This window comes from Peromyscus eremicus, chromosome 11, assembly GCF_949786415.1.
Source record: "Peromyscus eremicus chromosome 11, PerEre_H2_v1, whole genome shotgun sequence".
NCBI classification, from domain to species: domain Eukaryota; kingdom Metazoa; phylum Chordata; class Mammalia; order Rodentia; family Cricetidae; genus Peromyscus; species Peromyscus eremicus.
Window position 1 is genome coordinate 51,819,631 of NC_081427.1, and position 13,183 is coordinate 51,832,813.

A 13,183-nucleotide genomic window follows, 5' to 3' on the forward strand; every position below is an offset into this window, starting at 1 on the left:
TTATATGTCGTAAATGCTCTAAAAATACTCTGCAGAATTTATATCTGTTGTTTACTATTATATTATAAACTTAGGTAAAGATGGTAATGTCAAGTGTTATTTTTCACTAAATATTGATAGATTTTTTTAAACATTCTTGTCAAACCATGCTTGGTGGTACATGCCTGTCACCTAGCATCAGGTGGCTGAGGCAGGAGGATTGTGAGTACAAGACCGGCCTTGGCTACATAGTGAAATCATGTCTCAGAAAAATAGAAGGGACAAAAACCTTTTCCACTAGCATTTGTGTGGTTATCATTCTAAGAATTAACCTTTTTAAAAAGCCAAAAAAGCAAAACTTTGTATATTTCTTCTCTTTCAGACAAGGGGGGCTGCTTTTTTCATTATTGCTGTGATCTGTTTATTGCTTTTTGACAATGATGATCTCATGGCTAAGATGGCTGAACACCGTATCCTTTTGCACTAGACTGGAGGTACCGAAGTCTGGGAGAAAAGTAAAAGCTGGCCAAATGGGAAAAGGAGGAAAGAAGTAAACTCATCGGTCACAAGTGACACTTTCATTGATTTCATGTTGACATCATTAATCACTATTCAAATAAATAGTAAAATTATTCCAAGTTGAATATTGTAGGATATCCTCAGTATTTTTCTACAGTGTTCCTATTTTTAGAATGTCCTGATGCTAGAAGACAACAAAACATTAAATTGCTTTGCCCTAGTTTTTACTGTCTTACCCAGAATCACTCTTGCCAGCTCAGTCTGTACTCTTTCTTGAACCCAGCTCTCTAGTCAAGAGTGTCTCCTCTCTATGACCTGCCTTTTTCTTTTCCAGCCATACACCTCTGTCTACTCTAGTCTGCAGTGTTCAAAGTACAGTTTCCCTGAGTAGGTTCATTAGTAAACGAATAACAGTTTACTTTGTTAGACTGAGGGGGGCCAGAAAAGGCTCCAGAGTGCTTCTGATACATCTACTCCTGTCTGCTGCTCATGTGTGGTCAGCGATATAAAGAAGACAAGTTCAAGACCGATTTTACAGACTAACCTGAAGGTGCAACCTTAATTCCATCAGACAGGAGTAGACCAAGAAGATACCTTGCCTAGTCATGCATCTTTTGGAGGCTAGGAAAGAAAATGTCGTCACTGTCATAGCACAGTCATAGTTGGGGACAGCAGTATGCATAGCACAGAAGCCAGGCACGGTACCACACCCTTAAAAGCCTGTCACTTGGGAGGCAGGGCAGGAGTATCTCTGGCTGTGTTTGAAGGCTCTGGCTCAAAAGTCAAGAGTGGGGGGAAAGGGAAGGAAAATGAAAGAACCATAGACCATTCCTATATCTATATCTATATTGATATAGATATAGAGATAGATATATATAATTTTTTTTAAGAATTAAACTGAATTGTTTTGTTTTCAAAAGTACCATGTTACTAAGGGTAGTTGAATTGGCATACCCAGACTAGTTTGTCTTCAAAACAAACTAAAGTAGCCAAACTTTGAACAGAACTTTAGCTTTGGGAGCTGAGATTTTAAGTATTTTCCTTTACTCCAGTTTCTTTAGCTGAAGGCCATCATGACAGTGCGCTAACTCACATGCTTTATACAGCCATTGCCTTCTTAGGTGTGGCAGATCACAAGGTACGTTCTTCTCTTTGTTACAGATATGATTGAAAGGTCACAGCAGCTGTAACTTTGGGGGGTGGGAGACAGGACCTCATGTAGCCCAGGCTATCCTAGAACTTGATATGTAGCCAAGGATGACTTTGAATTCTTGATTCTCCTACCTCTACCTTTAGGCATATGCCACCACAGAAATTATAATTTTTAAATTTCATTTATACCTAGTACATGCCTTTACTCTTAGCACTGAGGAGGCTGAGGTAAGAGAATCTCCAATTTAAGGCCAGCCTGGGCTACATTATCAGTACTGCCCAAAAAATGTATTTAAACTAATTTATCTCAGGACTGGGAAGATGGTCTGAAAATTTCGTAAATAAATGTATAAATCTTTTATACATTTATTTACAAAAGTGTATAAATCTTTAATCTGAGATTAAAGGTGTGCGCCACCACCGCCCGGCAATAAATGTATAAATCTTTATGGAGTTTTGAATACGATAGTATGTATGTTTTTAATGAGACTTTACTCATTTGGCTTGTAGGGTGGAGTACTCCTGCTGGTGCTGGCTTTATGTTGTAAAGTTGGTTTTCATACAGCTTCCAAAAAGCTCTCTATGGATGTTGGTGGACCTAAACGCCTGCAGGCCTTGTCCCAGCTTGTTTCTGTGTTTCTCTTGTGCCCATGGGTGATTGTTCTTTCTCTAACAACTGAGGTAAGAGTGAAAAGAAAAAATTTATTTGAGGTTGAAAGTGGCTTAAATTAGCCTTGCTTTTTCTTTGGTTTTTTTTTTTTTTTTTTTTTTTTTTAGTTAATTTTATTGTTTATAAAAATGTAAGTCAGTACTGTTACCTTTGCATATACTTCACATTCCTATGGCCCAAACGAATTCGTGAAGAAAACTCAGTAGTCTTGATCTCAAAGATTTTAGCTCCTTAGTATTTATAAAATTCAGCAGGAGTGGGGTTTTTGTTGTTAGTGCCCTGGAGAATACTAGGGAAATGTACGAATATTTTGTGACTCTTACATGTTGGCATTTTGTGCATCATACTGAGTCATGAGTATTTGTTTATGTATAAGATGACTAACAGAAACATCTTGTGAAATCTGAGCTTTCTCCCCGTGGAATACTGATCGTATGCTGTGTCGTTTGTTTCTGTTTCTAGAGTAAAGTGGAGTCTTGGTTCTCTCTCATCGTGCCTTTCACCACAGTTATCTTTTTTGTCATGATCCTGGATTTCTACATGGATTCCCTTTGTTCCATCAAAATGGACGTTTCCAAGTGTGCCCGCTATGGATCCTTTCCCATTTTTATTAGTGCTCTCCTGTTTGGAAATTTCTGGACACATCCAATAACAGACCAGCTCCGGGCTGTCAACAGAGCTGCACACCAGGAGAGCACAGAGCACGTCTTGTCTGGAGGGGTGGTAGTGAGTGCTGTCTTCTTCATTTTGTGTAAGCGTTTGCCCTTGCTTTTGTTTCCATTCCCCTATTGCTGCGGTCTCTGGTGTCCTTCCGTTTAGAGGGCGTTAGTACTTGCTGACAGCGGCCGGGTCGGTGGCTTAGATGTTCAAGACTTGTGTAATATTCTCTCTTTTCTCTTTGTAGCGGCCAACATCCTGTCATCTCCCTCTAAAAGAGGCCAGAAAGGTACTCTTATTGGCTACTCTCCTGAAGGAACACCACTCTATCACTTCATGGGTGATGCTTTCCAGCATAGCTCTCAGTCCGTCCCTAGGTTTATTAAGGAATCACTAAAACAGATTCTGGAGGAGAGTGACTCTAGGCAGATCTTTTACTTCTTGTGCTTGAATCTGGTAAGATTTTTAAATATTATTGGGATATTTTTAAAGCACAATGTTTTTATTTTAATGGGATGTATAATTTTAGTACTTTGAAAGTTACCGACAAAAATGGGCTAAAATTTACATTTTTTTCTTATTAGTAGCAAGGATCCTATCAGATGAGGCAAACAGTCTTTGCAGTGTTGTGGAAATGCTGGTTTAGTGTGCTTTTTTCAGTCACTACTGCAGTAGCTCGTAAGAGGTGGTGCTGCCTCTGCCGTAGGATGTCAGTGCATAGCACTGATGCTGGCCTTCTAGAGCCTTGCCTTCTAGTTTATAAAATGGATATGGCTGATATCTTAGTTCTTATGAAATACAGTTTCCAGTGTACGTGGCAGTTAGGTAGAGTTTTAGACACATCTTCAAAGACAGTTCGGGTGATTAAAGGTTAAATTCTTATGGTTAAAATCTCATAATTCCCTGTTGTAATGTATCCTCAACATGCTCCTCCCATCATGTTTTAAACCCCTTTTTAGCTTTTTACCTTTGTGGAGCTGTTCTATGGCGTGTTAACCAATAGTCTAGGCCTGATCTCAGATGGATTCCACATGCTCTTTGACTGCTCAGCTTTGGTCATGGGCCTCTTTGCTGCCCTGATGAGTCGATGGAAAGCAACCCGGATTTTCTCCTATGGGTAGGTATGCTATCAGAGCACTCGGTTTCTTTGGTGCGGTGCAGAGTCCATTTCAGAAACAAAATTATATTACTTCCAATAGAGATAATGTCAAAAGTCACTTTTATTTCATTTGAAGTTAGTGGGGAATGGGAGCTACACATTTGATTAATACTGAATGGCAGTCAGCTCAGTATTATTCTTCTTAACACACCTGTTTAGAAGCAAAGAGGAAAAAATACCACCTAAATCATTTGTGTTTCTATTCAAAATGTTTCTTTGAGGGCATGAAATATTCATGGCCATTTACATCTTTTTGTTAAAAAGATATTTAAAATTTGAAGTGATTATATGAAAATATCCTCCCATTATGCCAGTAGTTCAAATGTCAAAATCTCTTTTTCGTACAAGGTGTTTTAGTAAGACTTAACTCTAGCTGGGTGGTGGTGGCACACACTGTTAACTCAAAGAAACCCTGTCTCAAGGGGGGTAAAAAACTTACTTTAAATAAACCCACCTCTTATTGATTGCTTATATTTTGGAATTCTTGTGCTCGTGTGTGTGTGTGTGTGTGTGTGTGTGTGTGTGTGTGTGTGTGTGTGTTGAATGTTTGGCTACTTGTATGTGTGTGTACCATATGCATGCCTGCTGCCCTCAGAGGCCAGAAGAGGCAGTCAGATGCTGTGGAACTGGACGTACAGACAGTTTGCAGCTGCTGTGTGGGTTCTGGGAATCAAACTTGTGTCCTCTGCAAAAGCACCAAGTGCTCGTAACTTCTGAGCCATCTCTCCAGACCCAGTTGAAAAGTGAATGAACCAAATACACACATAATTGTGGTACAGAACAGAATGTGTGCCATGAGAGGTGTGGAACACATCAGAAACTTAGAGAGGGAGAGATTATTTGTTGCTACAAAATCAGACAAGGCTTTTTGTAAGAAGGGCTTTGTATATACAAAATTTCAATAAATATATGTTTGGAATGACTTTGGAACATAAATAATATTTTTAAGTTTTGACAGTCTTACATTATTATTTACTTAGTAGTGTGAAAACCTGGACTTGTTTCCTCACTTATTATTACAAGTTTATAATGTTTATATTTTTAAAGTACTGGTTTTTCTTTTCTAAAAAGTATTTTGTGTTTTCAGGTATGGCCGAATAGAAATCCTCTCTGGATTTATTAATGGACTTTTCCTGATAGTGATAGCTTTCTTTGTGTTTATGGAATCAGTGGCTAGATTGATTGATCCTCCGGAACTAGACACGAACATGTTGACAGTAAGTCTTTTTCTCAGCTGTTCCACACCAAGGCTTAACTAGTTGTAGCTGTTGACCTAGGGTAGTTTTCATTTTGTTTAAATCAACAGAATGTCCATTCTGCTACATTGGCTCCCTTATGTACTGCTTCATTTTCTGTGATTTGTTTGGGGTTGTTGTTGTTGTTGTTGTTGTTGTTGTTGTTGTTTTATCGAGTTTCTCTGTGTAAACGACCCTGGCTGTCCTGGAACTCACTTTGTGGATCAGGCTGGCCTTGAACTCACAGAGATCCACCTGCCTCTGCCTATTTTGGTAACTACTTTACCATGGTGTATTAAATGAGAAATTTCTTAAACAAATAAATCCTAAAGTTTTAAGTCATTTTTAAGCAGGCTATGGTGACACATGCCTTTAATCCCAGCACTTCAGAGATAGTCAAGAGGACCCTAGCTATTTTATCACATTGCATTGTTTTGTTGGTTTTTTGAGACAGGGTTTCTCCTTGGTAACTCTGTCCTGGAACTCACTCTGTAGAGCAGGCTGGCCTTGAACTCACAGAGATCCACCTGCCTCTGCCTCCCAAGTGTTGGGATTAAAGGGATGCACCACCACCGCCCAGCTTACATTGCATTGTTGTAATAGTTCTATTTTATCACTGTTGTTGTTAGTCTCCTACTGTGCCTGACTTATACTTTATCATAAGTATGTATAGGTAGAACACAGTATATGTGGATGGATTTGGTACCACCCATGGCTTCAGGCACACGTTGAGGTCTTAAAACATATGCCCCAACAATAAACAGACTATTGTGTTTACATTATTACTTCAGGCTTTTAGAAATTAATCCTGCTGGGTGGTGGTGGCAGGCTATTACACAGAGAAACCCTGACTCAAAAAACCAAAAAAATAAAAGAAAGAAGGAAATTAATCCTTTTCTCAAATACCTTAGACAAATACTAGGTTATATTATAAAACATACAGGTTTCTTTATGACTTAATGTTTTCTTCCAGGACTGTATTTTTAAACACCTGAAGGTACAATGTTAGAGATAAAATCAGAAGAATAAAAATTGTACAGATTTTCCCCAATAGAGGATATGGCTCTTGTAACAACTTTTCCTTCTTCCTGTAACCCAGCCCTATGCATGTTGTTTCTTGTAGCTGACACGTGCCTCCTTCACTCCGCCCTTCCCTCCTTCACTCCGCCCTCCTGTTCCCTTTGAGACATTGCTGGCATGTCTCTTCTGTTAGGATGCTTTCCTTTAACCCAGGCCTCCACTTCACTGTCTCCCAGGGTCTCCCTCTCAGCATCCCTGTTGGATCTTATGCATTCTCCTGTTAGCATCTGACTGGGGTTGCTGTTCAGTCAGTCATTCTTCCACAACTAAGATGTGTTTTAGATGTTGAATTGTGTATCATTAACTCTTTAATGCTGGCAATTGAGTGTTTTATTATGTGTATGGGTGTTTTGCCCAAATGTATATTTATATACCACGTAATATACCTAGTGCCCCTGGAGGCCAGAGAGAGCATGGGATCCCCTGGAACTGGAGTTGTAAATGGTTGTGAGCCACCAAGTGGCTGCTAGGAAACAAACCCAGTTCCTCTGGAAGAGCAGCCAGTGCTCTTAACTGCTGAGCCCTCTCTCCAGCCCTCTATACCTGACCTATAGTAGAAATCTATATCTCAAATCACTGAAAGCAGTTTGGAGTTTTGGTTCAGTTGTACCAAGGATGTGCCTGTCTGTCTGTTTTGAGACAGAGTCTCACAATATAGCCCTGGCTCACCTGGAATTCGCAGAGATCCACCGGCCTCTGCCTCCTGAGTACTGGGATTAAAGGTGTGTGCCACCATGTACTTCCAGAATTTGCCATTCTCTATCACTTTAGAGTGAATTCAAATACTTGTACCAGTTTTTTCTGGTATAACTTTTAAGTAGCAGCTTTGTTTTCTAAGGTTCAAATTAAAGCTTGCTTTTCTCCTTTCTGCTAGCCAGTCTCCATTGGAGGGCTGATAGTAAACCTTATTGGGATCTGCGCCTTTAGCCATGCCCACAGCCATGGCCATGGCACTTCTCCAGGAAACTGCCACTCCTCCGATCATGGCCATTCCCACCACACTCACGGACACGGCGATCACGGTCACAGCCACGGCTTCACAGGCGGAGGCATGAACGCAAACATGAGGGGTGAGTCCTTAGGGAGTCCTCTCCCTTGTTTTTACTGAATACTGGTCTTCTGCTGTCACCGCTCTAGAGGTGGTGGGACCTGGGGAAATGGAGCCAGTAATGAGGCCCAGACAGTTTACACTCTGAGGGTTAAAACAGGTCACACGAGTAAAGTCCTCACGAGTTCAAGTTGTAGACGCTCACAAGGACAAGCCGCACATGGCAAAAACATGCGTTTCCATAGAGGCATGTAAAGGATAGTTTAAACATTTAATTGAATAACAGCAGCAGCAATAATGAGTCATCTGAAGTCGACTCACTCTTGCACCTGGGAAGAACACAAAAACAATTCTATGTTTTGAAGAAACTGAGGTCACAAGACTTTTTGTCTTGTTTTCTTTGAGTTTTCTCAGAAACATTCAGAATTCTCCTCACACAACTCCATTCATGGACCACGTTTTGAAATTCTGGTACAATTATTACTTAGGATTTTTGTTGTGGTTTTGTTGTTTTCTTTGTTTGCTTTGTTTTTGGAGACAGGGTTTCTCTGAGTAGCTTGGCTGTCCTGGAACTCGTTCTGTAGACAGGGTGGCCTGCCTCTCCCTCCCAAGTGCCGGGAGTAAAGGCATAAGCCACCACTGCCTGGTTTATTCAGGATTTTTTTTAAAAGGAGAATGCTAAGAATATAGCTCAGTAAAGGATACTTGCGTAGTGTAGCGTGCCCAAGGCTCCCAACACTAGAGGAGGGAAGCAGGGACTATAAAATGCAACAATGTAGATAAACCTGGAGGCACGATGCTCAGCGAAATAAGTTCATCACAGAAAGACAGTCTTCTCAAAGTTCTACTTTGACTCAGCATGGAGTGGTAGCTAGGGAGGAATGTAAGGACAGTCATTGGTCATTCAGCCTAAAGTTCCCATTAGTGAGTAGTTGTGAAGATCCACAGTCTATGAAACCTTGTACCTGTAGGTACAATAATGTATTATACAATGAAGAGTAGGGAAGAGGACCAATCTTGTGTTGTGTTCATTCCACAATAAAGCCATTTAAAAAACGAAAATGAAAGGGCTAGAGAGATGTATCTCAGTTGTATAGCACTTAGCTGCCTACCATACTTACAGCCTTTGCTTATCAGCACCATAGAACAAAACAGGAAATACACAGTGCATAAATGTCCATGTTTAAATACATTGCTGTAGTTATAGTCTTTCATATATAGAGAGAAGAATATTTTGGTTGCAAGGGAAACACTAGAGTATTCCATTAACAAACTTTCATGACTGACAAAGCAAGAAATGTTTGTTGTACTATAAAAAGAATTGGGCTATATTAATAATCTTTTGGTATTGAATTGTTTATGCCAGTTAGTAATTTGGGTAATGTCAAAACTTGGCTCAAGCCAGGTGGCAGTGGTGGCACAGGCTTTTAATTCCAGCACTCAGGAGGTAGAGGCAGGCAGATCCCTGTGAGTTCAAGGCCAGCCTGATCTACAAAGTGAGATCCAGGACAGACTCCAAAGCTACATAGAGAAACCCTGTCTCAAAAAAAAAAAAAAAAAAAAAAAACTCAGTTTTGTTTTGTTTTTGTGTTTGGTTGTTTGGTGGGGTTTTTGTTTTGGTTTTTGTTTTTTTGGTTTTTTTTGGCGAGAAGTAGGGAAGGGGTTTGAGACAGGGTTTCTCTGTGTAGCCCTGACTGTTCTGGAACTCACTTTGTGAATTATAAACTCCACCAGCCTCTGCCCCCATAAGTGCTCGGATTGAAGGCTTGTGCCACCACTGCCCAGCACTAAAAATTGTTTGTTTGTTTTTTTTAACTAGTTATATTACTTTTTTAAAGACAAGATCTTACTGTGTAACATAAGATAGCTTTGAAATATATACATGTTTTTTAAAGACAGGGTCTTACTATGTAGCTCTGGCTGTCCTGGAACTCTCAAAGACCTGCCTTACCTTTTCCTCTTGAGTGCTGGGATTAAAGGTGTGAGCCACCATGCCTGGCAATAGATAAAATTTAAGGGGTGGGGGGGCTCATCAGTAGAGCTCTTGCCACCACGTGAAAGGCCCTGCGTGCAGGGGGAAGGAAACAAACTTCCTTCAAGGATGGTTTAGGAAGCCTTCACAGACAAGTACTGTGTTAAGACCTAGCGCAGTACTGTGTCATCCTTGCCTACCTCCTTACGTGTCTGTCCTCTCATTCCTTGACAGTACCCATGCTTTAGTCACTGAAGGGCCAGCCGCCAGCAAGCTGCCTGCTACTGATAGGGATCAGCAGTACTGCTAGAATGGGTAAAAGAGCTGAACTAGATGAACTTTCGTTGCTTACGTCCTTAACATTTCGTTTGTAGGTGTATTTCTCCATGTTTTGGCAGACACACTGGGCAGCATTGGTGTGATTGTTTCCACAGTTCTTATAGAGCAGTTTGGATGGTTTATTGCCGATCCCCTGTGTTCTCTTTTTATTGCTGTGTTAATATTTCTCAGTGTTATCCCACTGATTAAAGACGCCTGTCAAGTCTTACTTCTGAGACTACCACCTGAATATGAAAAAGAACTACATATTGCTCTAGAAAAGGTAATTTCTTCACTACTTTATCCTCTAAAAAAACAGCACTTAAAGTTGAATAAATTGCCCTAGCAAGTAGTAAGGAAGATATAAATGAATATAACACAGTTTAGCTTAAAGAACATAAGTAAAATAGATCGGGGCTTACTGGCTTAAGTTTGTAATCTCAGTTGCCCTGGAGAGTGTGATAAGATGACCATTAAGGCCAGCCTGGGTAACTTAAGTGAGACTGTCAGAAAATAAAAAGAGCTGAGGATATATATAGTCCAGTGATAGAGTACATACCTACATATCCAGACTCTAAACTCAACCCAGGACTACAGGAAAGGGGGAGGGGGGGAGGGAGAAGGAAAAAGGAGTGAGACAGAGCACAGTCAGGAACAGAAGAAATGGAAGGATTCTGTGTGATCTCAGTGCAGTTGTTTGTCATTAGAATTTTGTTTGTGGTTTCTTTTTGTCTCTTTTCGGTATTACTTAACATACACGAGCAGGGAATGGTGGAAGATGTGATCCCAGCACTTGAGGGAGGAGGATCAGAAGTTCAAGGCTATCTTGAGCTACACAACCCTGTTTCAAAAAGAAAAAAAGAGGCAGGAAGCTAGGGAGATGAATCTTCCCTTCAGTTTTAGGGGATCTGACACCTTCACATGATATACATGCAGACAAAACATAAATGCACATGAAGTAAAAATGAGTTATGAACAACAAAATAAAACTTGAAGGGGTTGGAAAGATGGCTCAGCAGTTAAGAGCACTGGCTGCTTTTCCAGAGGACCCAGGTTCAGTTCCCAGCACCCACATGGCTGCTCCCAACAGTCCGTGTAACTTCGGTTTCAGAGGCTCCAACACCCTCTTCTGGCCTCTGAACACCACATGGTGCACAGACACATCCAGGCAAAACACCCATACATATAAAAGAAAAACAAATAAATACTTTAAAAATGAAAATAACAAAAAAAAATGTTTGATAAGCTTCCCCCACTTAATATATTGAAGAAACATTTATGCATTTGGGGAGGGGGAGCGGTGTTTCAAGACAGAGTTTCTCTGTGTAATAGCCCTGGCTGTCCTGGAACTCACTTTGTAGACCAGGCTGGCCTCGAACTCACAGAGATCCACCTGCCTCTGCTTCCTGAGTGCTGGGATCAAAGGCATGCGCCACCACATCCAGCTACATTTATGCATTTTAATGTCAATGCAGTGTTACATTTAGTGAGCCAGTTTTCTGTAGGTGATAATTTAGTCAACCCTCTGTTGTTGAGAACTGGGGCTATCTTTTAAATCCGTTATCTTTGTAACTGTGTATGTGCACGCGTTATCAGTGTAAAGGAAGCTATAGTTCAGTAAATATGCTCAGTTAATGTTTAGAATAGGCAAAATAGGTTCTCTGTGTCTTGAATAGCTTCTTACAAACTGTCTGTATCCTTTTTATTTCTCTGGCCTCACCATGATTCCTAGATCAAGTAATCTGTATATACTTTATAAAACTCATTTGTACCACCTCTCCGCTCACTTCACAGATACAGAAAATTGAAGGATTAATATCATACCGAGACCCTCATTTTTGGCGCCACTCGGCCAATATTATAGCAGGAACAATTCATATACAGGTGACCTCTGATGTGCTGGAACAAAGGATTGTACAGCAGGTAATTTTTGTTTATGATAGTTCATTTATAAAATTTTATACACTATATGGCTTAGTAGTGATTACTCTTTTAAATTATTAATATTGCTGGACATGATGGTGCTTGCCTTTAATCCCAACACTCAGGGACGCAGAAGCAGGCAGAACTCCATGAGTTCCAGGCCAGCATCTCAAAACCCTGTCTCAAGAAGAAATGTACTAACTACATTATTCTAAATTCTTTAATTTTCTGAATTTTTTAACAGGTTACAGGAATACTTAAAGATGCTGGAGTAAACAACTTAACAATCCAAGTGGAAAAGGAGGCATACTTTCAACATATGTCTGGCCTAAGTACTGGGTTTCATGATGTTCTGGCCATGACAAAGCAAATGGAGTCCATGAAATACTGTAAAGATGGTACTTACATCATGTGACATGTGCCTATGTGCCACGACAGTGGAGGTGAATGGCAGAGTTTACAGACAGAATGGAAGTTGCACATAATTGTACAAAACCTTTTAAAGCTCCCTACTGTTGGATTGAGGAGTCTTTTTTAAAGAAAATTGAAATGCAGAATGAAGCATTAATTATACAAGAAAACTATTTGTTACTGTTTGAATTATGTATATAAGAATCTTAAATATGAATGAACATGATGTAATTGTATCACATCATCTTCAGAAATGGACACATAATGATGGATTCTGGTCAAGACCAAAATTTTTTCTGTGCATTTACTTTCTATCAGAAAGCAACTCTACTGTAAATATGTATTTACATGTTTATTACAAAGACCCAGATGAAGTTTTTAGTCGATTTTTTGCATATCTGAAGGACAAAATGGGAATAAAATTCTATATTTATGGATTTTCTGTATATAAAACTGGTTTCTAATTATAACTTAAGTCCAGTAAGTAAAGCTGTATTTCCACTTGAAATGTAAATTATTCAAGATAAATTTAAACCACTGATTTGAGATAAACAATGAGAATAGAGAACTATAACATAGTTCTTGATGTATTACAAGACTTACCCACTCCGTTAAATAAATCTTTTTTATTTTGGTAGTATTTGCAGATGAATAATTGATTAGGGTAAAGAACTTACACTAAGCTGTCGTGTTGTTGGCTCTTCTCTTGCACTTCCGAAGTAGAATATCCTGTCGTCTTGTATGCATCTGCTCTCCCAGGACACTCTCAGGCTGCTGCCCAGCAATCCCGACTCTCCTTCCTGCCCCTTGCCCCGCAGTTGCACAACAGGAACATAATTACCAGCTCAGTGTCGCGTTCTCCCTCTGTGGTTATAACAGTTTTCTAATTTCTGGGGAAACGTACACATGTAAAAATAACAGAGTAGTTTTTTCAGGATTTTAAATGAAACTTGCACATGGCTTTTGGACACTATGAAAGCGAAATATCCTATAATTACTTTCTCTAGTATGTCTACCATATTTTCATTTCTATTTTTTTCCCTTTTTTATTTATTCTTCT

At 39.7% G+C, this 13,183-nt stretch overlaps 1 protein-coding gene across 1 annotated transcript in view; it reads left to right on the forward strand.

The window, feature by feature from the left end:
• Positions 1-12,560, forward strand: part of Slc30a5 (solute carrier family 30 member 5) — a 28,291-nt gene extending 15,731 nt beyond the window's left edge. The window contains exons 6-16 of the mRNA XM_059276312.1: positions 362-449; positions 1,560-1,636; positions 2,161-2,331; positions 2,783-3,071; positions 3,225-3,433; positions 3,937-4,094; positions 5,224-5,353; positions 7,326-7,521; positions 9,846-10,072; positions 11,584-11,712; positions 11,957-12,560. Of these exons, the coding sequence (XP_059132295.1) occupies positions 362-449; positions 1,560-1,636; positions 2,161-2,331; positions 2,783-3,071; positions 3,225-3,433; positions 3,937-4,094; positions 5,224-5,353; positions 7,326-7,521; positions 9,846-10,072; positions 11,584-11,712; positions 11,957-12,127 (1,845 nt within the window). The 3' untranslated portion in view covers positions 12,128-12,560. The remainder of the gene's footprint in view (positions 1-361; positions 450-1,559; positions 1,637-2,160; positions 2,332-2,782; positions 3,072-3,224; positions 3,434-3,936; positions 4,095-5,223; positions 5,354-7,325; positions 7,522-9,845; positions 10,073-11,583; positions 11,713-11,956) is intronic.
• The last annotated feature ends 623 nt before the right edge of the window (positions 12,561-13,183 follow it).